At 42.0% G+C, this 16,313-nt stretch overlaps 1 protein-coding gene across 3 annotated transcripts in view; it reads right to left on the reverse strand.

Annotated features, from left to right (window-relative positions):
* Window positions 1-14,779, reverse strand: part of larp1 (La ribonucleoprotein 1, translational regulator) — a 47,523-nt gene extending 32,744 nt beyond the window's left edge. For all 3 annotated transcript variants that reach the window (XM_080483645.1, XM_080483644.1, XM_080483643.1), the window contains exon 1: window positions 14,365-14,779. In XM_080483645.1, coding sequence (XP_080339771.1) covers window positions 14,365-14,764 — 400 coding nt within the window. In that variant the 5' untranslated portion in view covers window positions 14,765-14,779. The remainder of the gene's footprint in view (window positions 1-14,364) is intronic.
* Between the last annotated feature and the right edge of the window lie 1,534 nt (window positions 14,780-16,313).

Genomic DNA, 16,313 nt, shown 5'->3' on the forward strand with positions numbered 1-16,313 from the left:
TGTAAATCAAGTCAAATATAACTTATGACTCATCCTTATCCATCCATATTCACAGTTTCTGCATCCAATATGAATCCTTCCTTGTCTCCCACCAGGGCATCTGTACCTATCTGGGGATGTACACGGGTCTCTTTTGCACCAACAGCAGCACAAACTTTAGATACAGACCAAATCTGCAGCATGTCACTTCCCTGCATTTACCTTTATCTGTGGAAATAAAATGGAACACCAACAGACAAATTAAATGAGAAATTCCTTTGAATTACATGCTGATTTTGCTACATTCCCCTTTTCCTCCACAAGCGCTTCTGCACCCGATTCAATTGAACCATCACTTCTTTTAAATGGAGAAAGTAAAGTAAAACAAAAACACAGCCATTTCATCAGTTATGTTTAATTTGACTCATTTTCATGATGGTTTAGATGCATCGCAACACAAGTCCCTGAGAACAGTCTGATTCAACAGGTGAAAGTGAAGCCTGCAAAGTCTCCAAGTGCTTCGTGCTCAGCTCTACAGCTCGGATACTACTGTCGTATGCTATCACCAACACTCAAGGTTTGTGTTGGAGAAACATGGCTGCGCTAAGAAAAACACAGAAAGAAGACAAAATGAAGAAGGAACATGAGAACCAGGAGAAAAGAAGAAGGTCTGGCTACATTTGTACTGGCATGAATATCTGTCGCTTTGTACACAACATGTCTAAACAATGTGAGCAGGAACAGTCGGCATCAAACCTAATCAGTTGATAAAGACGCAGACAAACATACGTCTACAGTGCGAGCTGTAATGACTTGCTATGACGACCCCTGCGAAGGGGAACAGAAGTCATGTCTTTCACAAACCCCAACAACTCTCAGCTCACTGGGAAACCCAACATGCACAACTCGTGTGTGAATGGATGACACCTACACCCAGAACGAAACAGACCGACATCATCATGGCGGATTAATTATGTGCCTACAGGTCGTCTTTGAGCTCGTAAGTCGCATCTCTTCCTCTCAAATTGTAGCTTTGCAGTTGCTCACAACATTGTAAGTTCAACACCAGGATATGCGGATAAAAGAAACTCGCTCCAGCACTTCAAGCATAAATGAAACCACTACATCGTATTTGATCCACAAGAACACATAACACACTGAAAACGCAAAGCTTTTGCTTCAGGAAAATTCCGCAATTCATTTTGAAAATGATGTCAGTTTACATGGAAGCAACACAAACACAAAAAAATATGTAGTTTTTATGTAGGGCCACTAGTGGGTGCTGCTGGTTCTTTTTGTATTGAAACCATGCACACAGAGTAAAATACGCTATAAACATTACAAGTAAGTAGTTTTCTTCTCTTTTTTTTTGAGTGGCTTTGAGCACTGATGTCACGTAAACGGACCCCCAAAACACATCTGAAGTCTTCTGTTTTCACTTGAGAACGTTGAGTAAAAGGGACCTAAGAATTACAATGCAACAGCTTTGCTTTTTTCTTGAATTGTTCGTCAATCAGGTTTTTCTGCAGCCTTTGTAAGAAATGAGAACATTTTAGGCCCATCACTCCAGCATGCTTTAGAAAGAGCAATGAGATGATGGTCATGGTCAATGAAACAGCAACACAAAGTATAACCACTGTTTCCACTCAACGTAATCATTTGACTGAGAGAACACGGGTTAAGTATTACTGATTTATTATAGTAAATCTATGAGAGCTCGATGGTACTGCAGTTCATCACCACAAGCATCTCCTGTCAAGTGCATGAGCTATTGATAATATATAAAACATGCATTACAGATGCTTGAGCTGTAACCACTAAAACTGTTATTTTACATTCTGCTTGCAAGCAAAAAAAAGGTTTACATAAATTTAGGGGAGGTACCGATACCGGCATCGAGTATTGCATTTGTTTGTGCAGGCACTCGTACTTCTAAAATTACTGGACTACGACACACCTGATACCCGACATCAACCGAGTTGATAATGAGTTAAGCCTCTATCGTCTGGAAGATAGCAGAGAAAACTATGCCTTCATTTTCAACCAGCTCGTCCCCGATCATCAGTTTATTGCGTGCACACATTCGTATGTAGTGACTCGTCTCAGGGCATCATCAGCCTCTCCATCCTTCCTCCAGACTCCTCATTTCACCAGCTCCTTTCACTCCCCTGTGTTTATTCCCCTCGTCTTTCATCTCAGGGCTCTGAAGCAGTTGTTGTAGCCTGCTGCTCACGCCAGAAGCAACCATTAACATTAGCCCCCACCACTTCACAGTAACCATTGTTTTTCCAGTGCCGTTAGTATAGCCTCCATGCAGACTGAAGCAAAACAGCAGTTGCAGACATTTTAAGAGTGAACGGCTCAAATTTGCATTAACATTTTGAGATTGTCCTTTTCCCCTGCATTCACCCTTATATCTGTGTACTGTCCATTACAAACAGCTATTTCCTAAGAAAATGGGGCACACTCCTCAGGTGGAGGCCCGGGGCGGATTCCCAGAGCGTGGCGATACCTGCACCAAACCTCACTTGGTATCGCCTATAAATAAACTTTATGCCACATCAACTCTGGTGTCTTTGATGAACGGTTGCAGCATGTGGAAACTGAGCTGACCTCTCACAAACTGTATATTGCATAGGGCTGCTCGATTATGGAAAAAAAATAAAATAAAAAAATCATAATCACGATTATTTGGGGCAATATTAAAATCACGATTATTTACACAATTACATCCTTGAATTTGGAACAGCATTTATTGAACATCTTTAAAAAAAGACTCCTGTTAAATATATAAAAATATCTTTTAATGTAGAAATGAAAAATAAATGGTTGTACTGCACTCAATCTTTTGAAAACCAGAAATAAATAAAATACAATAAGAGATAGACATACTTCAATAAATATTTATTATATACTTATATTTACTTGCCGCTCAGTAAAGCAGTGGCTGCTTTTGCAGTTCATTCTCTGTGTGGACGCAGTGTGGTGAGGGTCTCCTCTCCTCTGGTCTGACTGCAGCTGGGACTGCCGCAGGAGGGAGGGAGGTGCTGTCAGACTGACGGCAGGTCTGTGAACGCTTCGGGACGGAGGAGGGGCTCACAGCAGGACCCGCTGCTCGTTGACGACAGTGACTGCAGAACGATATGTGCTTTCACGTCAGAGTCGCCAAACACACTAGAAAGTCGCCAATAACACCAGAAAAAGTCACGAGATTTGTCGCAAGTCACTTTTCACAACAACAAAAAAAGTCGCCAACAGGACCTGAAAAGTCAACAGATTTGGCGAGAAAGTCGCCAAGTTGGCAACAGTGCATGCACGTCTCAGAACGAAAACACCACATTGTGGTGCTCAGCTAAGTTCATAATTCAGCCAGTTACTGTGGGGTGGTGGTGAACTTTATTTTGTAGAGAGGTGGGGTTTCTGGTCGGAAGTATTTTGGTGTTACACAGCATATGCGCTCTCATGTTGGAGAGAAAGAGAAAAAAGAGTTACTGAGAAGTGTGGCTGAATGGAGAATAAAGTTCGGAGTTCCTTGCTGTTCATCGGCTCTACAATAATCGTTTTTCCTCGATAATATGAATTTTGAGATTGTCTGGAGCCATATTCATAATCGTAATCGCGATTAAAATTCGATTAATTGAGCAGCCCTAATATTGCATAAATCTTGTGGCTTTTTTTGAGATTACGGTGCATTTTAAAAATGGGCTTGTATCTGGCACGTGCTGGATGTGGGGAATTTCCCAAGCTCAATGGCAGCAGCCCGTTTACACAAGCAGCGGACAGGACTTTCTTTGGTGTTTAATCTGAGACACAATGTGGTGTCTAAAAAAGCCATGATAACCAACTTCATGACAGAATTAGCCGTAATCGCCGCACAAATCATGTTGTGGTGAAATGTGCTCTGTAGTTTTGTGCGGGAGCTGCCTGCAGAGTGACGGCAGGCGGAGGGAAGCCGGTCTGAAGAACCAAATATGGAGGAAACGACGAGGCAGCACGCGGGCCGAGCGCCCACCCTCCCTGCAGCGCACTGGGACACGTCAAAGAAACTCCAGGCGTCACATGATCAGGCTTCAGACTCAAAAGCTCAAAAGGAGAGTAACAGAGGCTGCTGTAACAATCCACACAGACACAAACGGTCGAGGGTCAAGCCACAGGTGAGTGACCTGTGATCTAAGTTGACCTCAGAGGCCACCAGACGCCACACGTCTTCATCCACAACTCACACCGACAAGGTTTCCACCTGATTTCTTAATAAATGGGCAAAAGCAATTTAAACCATCCATTTGTTTGCATCTACAATCACATTAGAAAAATGGTGAAAATGGCACAAAATTTATATTAAATCAAATTTCTAATATGTGTACATATCTTTATGGCAATAGTTTTTGATGCAATGAATACTGGACATTGAGTCTTAAACAGCAGTAATCTTCAAAACCACTAAAACAGTGAAGATTGCAAGTTAAACTAATATTTACCTTCTTTAATTAAATTACTTTTGCATACAAGAAAACTACTTCAGTTCCTCTAAGATGAGAAAACAAGAGACTGGAGTATAAAAAACATGTATTAGGCAGTACAAACAAAAATGCAATCAAACAAGAAATGTGAATACAAAAGTGTTGACAGGCAATTACAAAAACCTTTTTCTTCTTCTTCCATTAACATTCCATTCAAAAGAGTTCAAGCTGATGAGTAAGCTTAACACACACTGATGAACATGCAGTGAACACCTGAATGTGTCTAATGGACAAAAAAATTCTTATTAGCCGTGTTTGCAAATACTGGGAGCATATCTTGTTATAACCTCTTACTTTACTGTACAAGTTCGTCGAAATCACATCTGAAAAGGTAAAATATAAACCTCTTAACTTTCAGAAAATAAACAAAATTTTCAAAAGAACTATTGACAAGTTACTTGAAAAAACAAGTTTTATGTTACAGGGCAACCGTCAAGCTCCTATATATTACAATATCACTTTAAACCACAAGGCAGTGCAGTGAGTCACTCCGCTGTTGAGTATGTTCTCAGTCCAGGACGAGAAAACGAGGCAGCAAGAGTCAACAATGTATAAGGAAGAGTAAATTTAACAAGGACTAATATTTCCTCAGCTAGCACAAGAAAACAGCACATGGCAGTGACTGAATCATCATCATCATCATCACTGACAATAGCAACAGATTAAGTCAACTGTGGCCAATGGCCCAAATCACTGATATCTCACCAGCCCAACCAGCTCAGTAGTACATTTTATACACTCACGTTTTAAAGGCTCATTACCGCAAGAGCTGAGTCATCATTTTCTTTCTTTCTTTGGGCTACATCATCAGCCGGTCACATCCTTGAAGCAGACAGTCCACACCCACACCTCAACCGAGGGCTGTGCCGTTATCACGGAGCCCAGACACAACAACGAAGCAGATAAAAGTAACTCAAGCTGCTTGACTTAAGACAAGGACTCTTCTCAAACAGCTGACAGTGTGTGTGTGTGTGTGTGTGTGTGTGTGTGTGTGTGTGTGTGTGTGTGTGTGTGTGTGTGTGTGTGTGTGTGTGTGTGTGTGTGTGTTAAAGTGGGTGTGTTAAAGTGGGTGTGTGTAGAGGGAGAGGACACATGCAGTAGATACATAGCCACTACAAAGCTGAGCTTTACCACCCTGGCCGTTTGGTTTATGACGGCGCGTGCATCTTCAGGTCACATATAAGAGGGAGTAACTCATTGAAACTTCAAGTAGTATTAAAATCAGGAGTAAACAAAAACAATCCAATCCATCAATTTTGTGTGAATTGTCCTATCGTTTATAATCTATTTCAGGATGACGGTCTTTCAGACATCTGGTGTTCAACAGCAGTTTTAAAAATAATGGGCCAGACAACAGAGATGTCAAACAGGCAGCAGCAAAATCTCTACAAGATAACTTAGTCTCCACAGCACGATCAATCAGCCCAGCTTATATCAACACTTTTTTTTTTCTGCCATTCACAATCAGCAGCAGCATCAGTAGTCCGACTTTACCCGTTCACACATCAGCACTCTTTCCAGGATCGTGACCTTTGCCAGGTCCAGACACCTCGCAAAGCCCCGAGTAAACACGACTCTGAGGTGTCGGATGACAAGAGGGTGAAGGTCCGACTCTTCACGGCCACAACAAAAGGAGACAAGGTTCGACCACGGGGACAAGTGCGGGAGGCCGGTGTCCTGTCACTGTCAGTGCTAATCTAGAAAACAAAACCCCCGGCGGCCAGAGGAAAGCACGTTCCAGTCCTTCAAATATTCAGCTGAGAGCCGACAAGAGGGCCGTCAGGCAGCCTGGAGGCTTTCATGTTAATTAGCAAAAAAGGAAAACCTTACTTCAAACCAACACCTTCACCATTTACAAGCAGGAATTCAACATTTAATCAATGCTTTATGGAGTGTCGGGCCTCGGAATGAATACCAGCCACTGACTGGTGGTTTTTCATAATTTTGTCTGGCAGTTTTAGGATTTACCACCTTTGGAAAGTCACTTGTTGAATAATCTACGTGCAAAGATCGGAGGTAGATTCTTGTATCTTATTCTTGACAGTGCTGAAGGATTTAAGTGGAGACATCTCTAATGCGATGCCAGGAGACTCGTGCATTTACACATTTCAGTTCAGGGGGCACATTCAGCCCAATTTCATCTATAGTGGGCCAAATTGGTAAAATAGTGCCATAATAACCTTTAAATTTCCTTAGTGGGGAAGGGAACGTGTGATGAAAATGTCAATATTTTGACAAAAACAAACAATAACTAAAATTACTACAGTATCATAAAAAAAAAAAATAATAATTTTATGAGACCTTTTGGTGCAAAATACAGTGAAATGTCCAAAAAACTTCTATTGTAGCTGTTGCATTCTGCATGTTTTGACAAACTCACCCCGACAGCATGGCTTTTTTTGATCGCAACCAGGCAGCGATCTTTCATGGCAGCGTCTCCAATATCTCACCTGGGGTCTCAGTGTTGTGTTGTGTCTGCACCTCATAAGGAATTTGTTTAAAAATCCTTTTTCTTTGGAATTGTTATTATTTACTTGGTTGTTTGTTGGACTGGATTGGAGCCTCTTGTGGTCCGGTTCTGGCCTGCGGGCCATATGTTTGGCAGCCCTGGTTTAGACCGTCTATACAGTCAAGTTCTGGGCTTGTTTCTACAAGTAATCCATTTTACTTGTCAATGGTTTTAATTATGACGCATGACACCTCAGCTGACCACCTTCCGCACTGGCTACTTGGAAACTAATATAGGAACCCTTCCAATAACAGCTTTTTAACAAACAAGGCAATCAGGCTAAACAACTTTAACAAGGTTTCATTTGCATACATTGAAGGTTCCTCCATAAACTAAAGGAAAGCAAATACACAGCGGCCTTAACTACATTTGTCAAGTACCAGATCAGCCCGTCCTGGATGTAGAACTGAGGGTCACACATCAGCTGCTTCACGTGCCGGTCTGCAAGCAAACAGACTGCGATTCCTTCAGACAAATGTATATCATGAGGTCAAAGTATTAAACTGTGCACTGAACTGTATCAGCAGCAAAAAAAAATCTACTTCCTCAAGTCTTTCTTTTTTCTTTTCTTTAGAGTGATTCAGATGCCCTGAAAACTTTCTGCAGTCATCAAGTACCTTCTGTTGGTAAGATCCACACTTGATGCTCCAGGAGATGCAGAGCATGACCGACACAAAACAACCAGTCACTCAGCAAATATTTCACCCAGCAAAGACTTTCTGAACCACTGATTAGAGAGTAAATATTTTAGTTCTGGTTGGTGAAGAACTTCTATGGTGGGACTTGAAGGTGTCTGTCAATTTCTGTCAAAATTCTTGGAAAGACCTTGCCTTGAAGTAAATATCAAACATCAAATCACATGGTCAATTTAACACAGAATATTGTTCAACTCGTATCTTTAACACTTGCTGCTGGAAACCAAAACAGTACAGACAAAACTATCAGGATGAGTTCAGAGTCCAGAAGTCTTCCGTTGTTCCTGGACAAAAATTGAGTTGGTTTATTTTTTATTTTTTGCAAGTTCAGATAAAACTGAACTTTTGACAGGAAGAAAGCCAAAACACACAGAAACATCCACTCGTGACCCTTTAAATTAGAAAAAAAACAAAAACAGGCAGAGACAAAATAATCATGTTTGGGTGAAAATAACCAAAACCTACGGACACTATATTTGGAATTCTGTATTGTTAAATAAGCAGTTGTTCACTTGTTGTGTCGGAGGTGCCGAGACAGATACGCAAAATACTTACAAATCAGTACCTGCAGTACAACTGCAGCCTGCTCATGGGCCATTTTCAGCTCGATCACTACTATTTCAGTCACTTCACAGCAACAGTCGCAGCCACAAAACGGGAAGCTAAACTTACTTCAACAAATGAACAGCACTTTGCCAGCAGTTAGGAGTTAATCTTCAGCAGTGGATTGATCACTTTTAACATTTCTTCCTCATTGTGACCTCGTCAGGAGCTAAGTTGACTTCACAGGCACCAAGACGACGGTGGCGTCCAGATGCTTTGCATTTTCCTCCTCGGCAGTCAGGACAACACAAAACGACAACAATGCGGCTGCTCCAGAGAGCACAAAGCTGAGCAGTGACTCAGCTCAACGTGTTCAGCTTCAAGCCAATGTGATACGGTACAGATGAAGCAGGACCAGGTCACGCACGGTGACGTACACCGTGTGAGCGGGTATAACAGAAGGCAGGAAACAGAGGAGCTCAACAGACGCTCCTTATAATTTCGCAGTACAGGTATAAAAAAAACTTTACTGACAAGGACAATGCTGGGTTATATTTACCCAAGCCGTGGTTTATAAGTGGTTTTTAGATCTCAAAGCTCTTCAAAAGTAAAGATATTCAAGTGCCAGCAAAATGTCTGACTGTAGTATCTTGATATATTTTGGCTTTATGAAATTTTAGAAAAGTAAGTGCAATCAGTTAGTATGTCAGCCATTTCTTTCTAGAGAGAGATATCCATTATAACTGTGTGGTTTTGACAGCATTGAGTTCAGGTTCTAAATGTGTGGCATACTCTTGAATGTCATTCATGACAGCAAGCCATTAATTGACTCATTGTTAGGAGCTTCAATAAAGCGACACACACATATATTATGCACATTATTAAGAAGCATTTCCCAACAATCCCCTTTTTTTCCCTCAAAAACTTGAGAAAGGCAAGACTTTTTGACAAAAACAACCGCAAGATCCTGAAGAGGCTGGGGAGTGACTCAAAAGTTTAAAAGTTAGCTTATCAAAGTGACAACACACTTTTTGTTGCTCAGAAAACTTTTGTGCTTATACTGAAATGGTAAAAACACTTAAAGCGATTCAGTTTTCATGTTGGGTCAGTACTGGGTAATGGGTTTTTTGTAATGAAACCACACACACACACACACAGACAGACAGCAAAATGCTATAAACATAAACAACGGACATTCGCATGGACAGTGAAAAAGTTGGATTATTATTAATTAGTGACTCAACTATAAAACTACCAAGTCCCAGGAGAATATAAACTGGGAATCATGACACTCTGGAGGCAAACATTGCTATTGTCCATCTACTGAGCATGTGCAGAAGAGCTATTTACTTTGATCGTGGCGTGCATGCGCAGCAGTAGCGTTTGGGCCGTCTACACAAAGTTTTCAAAAAGTTGCGTTTTCAGTGACTCGGAGCACCGTAGTTGGGTAAATGGGCACTCAGAACAACAAAAGTTTTGTGTTTTCACTTGTAATCGTTGTGTAAACGGGGCTGTAGTGTGACAACACTTTCAAGATACTAAGCAGAGTTTGACCAGAAGCAACTCTGCTTTATCTCTTGACGGTTATCTTTTAAACTACATTACATTGAAAACCTGTTTTCTCACTAAAAAACCATATGATCATTTGGTAGTTGTGTAAATCTCATTATATTCTAGCATTCAGTCTGTATACATTCAATCGCCAAAGAAAACTTTAAGACATGTATAGATAAAAATACATCTTTGGGTCTCACGTAGGGCTGAACGATTTTGGAAAAGAATCTAGTCGCGATTTTTTCCCTCAATATTGCAATTGCGATTAAATATGTGATTCTTTTTTCAAGGTCCTCTTCGCATGCATTCTTCAAACACAAGTTATAAATCAATCTGTATTATAATAAACAATATCAGATTCATTATACATAAATTGTTCTTTCTTATAGGCTAGGTTTATGTTAAGAGAAAGTCAAATGAAGCATGTATTAATATGAAAGACAGTTATTTATCTGCTAATTCAATTACAGTTGTAAACTTACTAAGTACTGTGACTTGCAGTCTTGTAAACGTTCACCACAACAAGCCAACCGCTTGTCCATTGTGCTTATCAAAGCCGTAAACCCAGGCTTGGTCACTATACTAGGTACACATACGGACTACTACCTCTCAGCCAATGGACAATAACTTTTGCACTTTAATACTGCACTTTACCATAGACTAGTTATTTATTTAACTTGTGAATGTGACATGCTGCTGCTGCTGCTATAAGAGAGATGCAACCAAACGGAATTTTGCTGTATTTTGTACAATGACAATAAAGCTTCTTCTTCTTCTAATGCAGGGCTTGACATTAAGGATCAAACTATTTTTGTTCCATTTGGACAATGTGGGGGTCTACATGACGTCATCTCATAATAAACTAGTTATATCTTTAAAAGCTAAGAATCACTTTATTAATCCCTGGGGAAATTATTTAGCAACGCAGCACAAACAGCAGTGTTTCCAGCTCTAACACAACACAAATGATTGGGACTATTTTCAGGGAGTTTTGCGCTTTTACCAGCCCTGGGCGTTCGGACAGTCCTTAATGTCGAGCCCTGTCATGGGCATCATATCTTTCGCTATGAACTCCGTAAGTTATTTCCACCTGCTGTTTCGAATTATGTTCATAAGGAGCAATACTGCTGCTCTGCTCCGCTCGTTCACGACGTACAAGTGGGCGAATGATACGCACAGGACACGCAAGTCGTCACGTGACCAGATCACGTGAGCAGTCAAATCGCAGCCCTTGCGATTAGAAAATCCTGTTTTATCATATCGCGATATTATCGCAAATGCAATTAATCATGCAGCCCGAGTCTCACGAGGGAGAAAATCTCTTGAACGAGTCTCTGTCACACTGGCTGGTTTCCTAGAGATTTCCTAGAAACAAACACTGAATAGAAACATAAAACTCTTGTTGGCATGAATGCAGCAGGGCAGCCTGCACTTTAATGACTTGATTAACTCCTATATGAGAGGAGTTTGGGTTTTTAACAAACCAAGACACCTGGTTCACTCACGGACGTGACCTTTAAGAATAATACTCCCTCTGAGCTCTGCGTGGAGACACCAAACTCACCCTGATGTGTTCCGGTCTCACAAGGTGAAAAATGTTTATCTCTGACAAAATATTACTGTTGAACGTTAATCGGGACTCAGCTGACAAGACTCACGTGGAAAAAGTGTTGGGTGGTGATACTAATCATACTTAAACCATTAGTTACTGGGAGGGAGAGATGGTGATGAATAGAGGCACCACAAGCTCTTACACAAATGTCTGTATGCAAGTTCAAGCGGTTCGTTTCATAATATTGTACGATAAGTTAATGTATGTGCATTTGCAGAAGTTTCAGCTTCCTGAAGGACTATATGGAGGAATCTATGGTATTGTGGAAACCCAATCTTCCTTCTGGTACAAATCAGAGACAATCATTGTGATCCTCCTCAATATGTCTGCAGCCTTTCAGCTTGTTTGCAACTACAGTCGAAGGTCTTGTTCACCTTAAAATGACTCAGCGTTTCATCTTCTCCAGATTTAAAAGCCATTTTGATCTACTCCCAATTTTTAAAACAACACAGGAGCTGCAACAATTAGCTGATTAGTGGACTGACTGAACATTCTCTGGCTCCATGATGAAAGATTATTTCTCTTTTGGGTGTGGAGCTTAAGTTGTGACAAAATTGATCTCAGACATTCTCAGACCAGTTGGTTAAACCTTGAATTGCTAAACCGTCCCTTTAATTCATGTTTGTTCAAAGTCACTCTCCAAAATTACCAACACAACCACACACTGATTACCCACATAATATACAAACCTATAAAAGACATTTCACTCTCATTAATGGTTTAAAAGGATCCAAGGATATTCCTGCACTCAATATAACATGATGAATATGTTGATTACTACGTTACATCCCAAAATCACAAATACTGAACATATTTTTTAGCTGTGAAAGATATATTACTCACTGTGTTGTTGTAAAAGATTTATAGCAAGCTAAATAGCCTCACTGTCCTACTATACAATACATTATTCTCACTTAATTGGACATATATTTGAAAACTTGCACTAATTTAACATGCAGTGTTTCAATTAAGTATTGTATTTTATCGTTAAAGGCATCCATCAGGTGAACTGAAAGGAAGGAAAAGCCGCAGCACCTCTATTAATGTTTATCAGAAGTATTTAATATGATTGTTATCAATGGAAAAACTAGTTAGAAAGAAATCGATAACTTATTGAATATGGTCACTCGCTCTACAAAGAGTTAAAACAAGACACACAAGTCAGATATAATAAATAGTGTGGATTACTTTGTATCAAGGGAAAACATGGGAAGAAAGACTTCAAACTAATTCAGCTAATAAAAAAATAGGTTTCCACCTCCATTTAAACATTTGTGGCCTTTGAGGTACACAACTGCCCTGGTTGCTCCCAACCACTGGATCCCAGCCAGTTTTACGTGCTGATGTGACAGCTTTTGGAGCACATCCATCCAATGCAGCGTGGTTAGTCCAGATCATGGGTACAGCCTGTACCCTCAAGTCTTCACATGCATCAGCACTGCAAACAAACCAGCAGGCAAACAAACAAAAAAAGTGGCTCAGATAGCTGACAGGACAGTCACAGGCAGGCTGACCTGACAGAGCAACAGCAAAACACCCTGAGAACAATAACACCTGGCAGGCAGACATCAAGGCCAATCATCATCACTCATCATCACTAATCAAACCCCCGTCAACGTTACTTTTCATTTATAGAGTAGATAAGAGTGTGTTTTGATCATAAAATGTCGTAAAATGCTAATTTGGTGAGTTGATTAGAAGCCATGATGACTGTGCCTGCTAGCATCCATGCTAACGACAGCTAACTGGGTGGACCAGCTGGCAGCAGCCAAGTTAACACTGACAGCGGACACACGAGGTGACAGCAGACCGATCCGCTCTGAAACAACGCCGCTGGCCCACACGGGACACGCGGAAATCATTTCCAGCCGCAGGATTTGTCGCCGTTTAAAGAGCTCCGCCGCTAACTAGCCGGCTAGCTAGCAGCGCCCATGCCTTTCTCTCGGGGAACACGTGGAGTGGACACGTGACGACCCATAACAAACCTGCTCCTTTTTGGTGAATAAACGAGCAGATGGTTCGTGTTGGACTGTGATTCACAATCCGGGGGCAACGTGGGACGGACAAGGAGGCTGACAAGTCTCACGCAGCTTTATTGTGACTGTCGAGCAGCTACAGAGAAGCTAAGCTAACGTCTGAATGGGGAGGGCTCGACTACAGACTAGGCCAAAGAGGTGTGTGTGTGCGTGTGTGTATATACGTGCTATTGTTAGCTTAACATCCAGCCACGACCGGAGCCATCCTAACTGATGCAACTGAAGGCAGATGTCTTAATATCTGCGGTGGATGCTAGTCAAACTCTGCCCCTTGAGCAAACATGAAAACAAACTGGTTTAAATGGGACCAGTGTGTGTGTGTGTGTATGTATAACAGCCACAATCTGGCTGTTGGAGGAGGTGAACACGTTGATGAAGCTTGTTTTCTACCAACTTGAAAGTTTCTGCAGCCAAGCACTGCGTGTGACACTGCTGAAATAAAGATGCTCCACCCATTGACGAGAAAAAATGAAAAAAAAAAAAAAAAAGGCCAGAAGCTCACAACCACGAGATTAAAAGAAATGTATGCCGTAGTAGTGTGTCCAGTGCAGGGCAACTTCACAACATCACTTTAAAAAGAAAGGTTCAGAGTCCAGGACAGAGGACATGCAGCTTGAGAGGTCCAATCAAAAGCACATGCGGGTACTTTATGATCTAAAAAGTGTGTAATCACAGGGCAGGTTGATTTTAAAGGGTGTGATCAGTTGTGTCCCAGGAATAGCTCTCACCGAGGAGAGGAGTGAGTCTCTCACTCCAAATATAACCGGCTTGCTCGTCAATTAAACTTCTGATTTGTAATAGATGTTAGTGTGCGTGTGTGCGCGAGTGAATGTATGTGTGTGCGTGTGTGTGTCCTGCACGGAACACATTAACAGAGTGACAGCTGAACAGACCAACATGTATGGAGGGTACAGACCGTGGTGTGCTTGTCCGTTCACGCTGACCACGGTCACCGCGTTCATTTTCCTAGTCCACGGGTTCACCTTGGGCGGGGGAGCTTCAGTAAACTCCTTTCTGCCTTTCACGCCCTCCTCGCCGTGCCTGTCGTCGCTGTCACAGTCTTCCCCGCCCTCCCCGCCCTCCTCCGCCGGCCGTTTGGAGGTCTGCTCCTCCGGGCCGGGGGTCCCTCCCTGGCCCGGGCTGCTGCTGCCCTGCTCGGCGACACCCGTCTGCCGCTGGGCCCCGTCGTCCCGGCCGCCCTGCTGCTGCTGCGGCCGCTCCTCCTCCTCCCCCGGCCCGCCGCGGATCACCTTGCCGTGCTCCTCCGCCTTGGCGAGCGGGTTGCCGGGCAGGAGAGCCTCCACCTGAGTGGCCATTTCCCACCGCCGTCTTTCTTCCCCCCTCAGGATTACCAGTCCTCCCCCCCGGCCCGAAGTCGCCTTCAATTTCAGGGGAAAATGTGAGGTCGTTCCGCGGGGTCTGTCGCTCCCGGACCGGACGGGCTTCAGTCTAAGACGCGGAGAGGTGAGCAGCCGTTGAAAACATGTGATGAAAAAAAAGAAGAAACGGGCAAAACGGCCTCTCCAGATTACAACCGTACCTCCACCACTACCAGCAATATGGATGATCCCCACCACGCGATACCGGGGAGCGCGCACGCACAGCGTGCAGGGGGAGTAGCCACGTAAACGCCGGGAGCGCGCTTGTGGGTCAGGTCGACGTGCTGCGTTCAAGTGCTTCCTCGTCGTGGGGACTTCTAATATCCAATTTCGGAAGTAGTAAAAGCGCATTCGGTGGCTTTCAGCAAGGGGACGCGTCACTCGAACACCGCAGCCATTCAGGATTAAATCATCATTTTGTCTTTTTTTGAAGGAATTCCCAGATTAAAAAATTAAGCCCTGATCTGACCTATCTTTTGTTGCAAATGGACAGAAGATAATAACGCTATGCATCATTTAATACATAATATAGGTTATATAACATCCAGAAATAGAAGTGAATGAACTCTAGCTTGCCCTCAGCATGCCAACTACATTTAGGCTATGAAGAATGTAAATGTAGTATTATGTTAGGAAATCCATTTGGCTCCCTTCTCACTTTATTAATTCATTTGAAGGTGTTTTTTTCATAAAATCTGTGTTATGTATGTATCTTTTTCATTATTTGTTTCTTTCCAGCTATACATGTTCATTAAAGATAGAAGAAAAGAAGGAATAAAGCATACGTTATTGACTGTGAATAAAGTATTTATATTCTACTTTGTTCTAATGGGAAATGTTTCCTCAGTATTTGATCATATTCATTATTAACCTTAATACATACTATGAGCAGTGGGCTGCACTCCCTCTCGCTTCACAGCAAGAAGGTTGTGGGTTCAAATACCAGCCGGGCCTTTTTGAGTGTAGTTTGTATATTCTCTGTGTGTAGGTTTCCTGCGGGTACCCGAATCTCCTCCCACAGTCCTAAAACATGCATGTGAGGTTTGATTGGTGACTCTTAATTCCTTCTCAGTGTCCTGCAACCTTGAATGATATATAAAGGGAAGAGGAATAAAATGTGATCTACAAACCAAGCTGATATGCGTTGTCTGGATAACAACTCAAAAAGTTATCAAATCAAGAGAGTTTTTGGAACTTGAACTTGCAAATAAATATTATATACATATCTGAAGTTTCTGAACATATATCAAAATGCCTTTTTAAACTAACTTTTTTTAATTATGTCCCACTGATGATGCAATTCGAGGTTGTAGCTGTTTGAAGTAAAAAGTAATATATTTTGCTGCCTTTGTACATCAAATTCAACAAATATTATACTTACTGAGACCATAAACCATGAGACCCCTGGGCCAAAACCGGCCACAGGAGGCTCCATTCCGGCCCAGCCAAACTACCAAGCAAATTGAAATATTGCTCAAATCCCTCA

The sequence above is a fragment of the Lipophrys pholis genome, assembly GCF_963383615.2.
Source record: "Lipophrys pholis genome assembly, chromosome: 16".
Taxonomy (NCBI): domain Eukaryota; kingdom Metazoa; phylum Chordata; class Actinopteri; order Blenniiformes; family Blenniidae; genus Lipophrys; species Lipophrys pholis.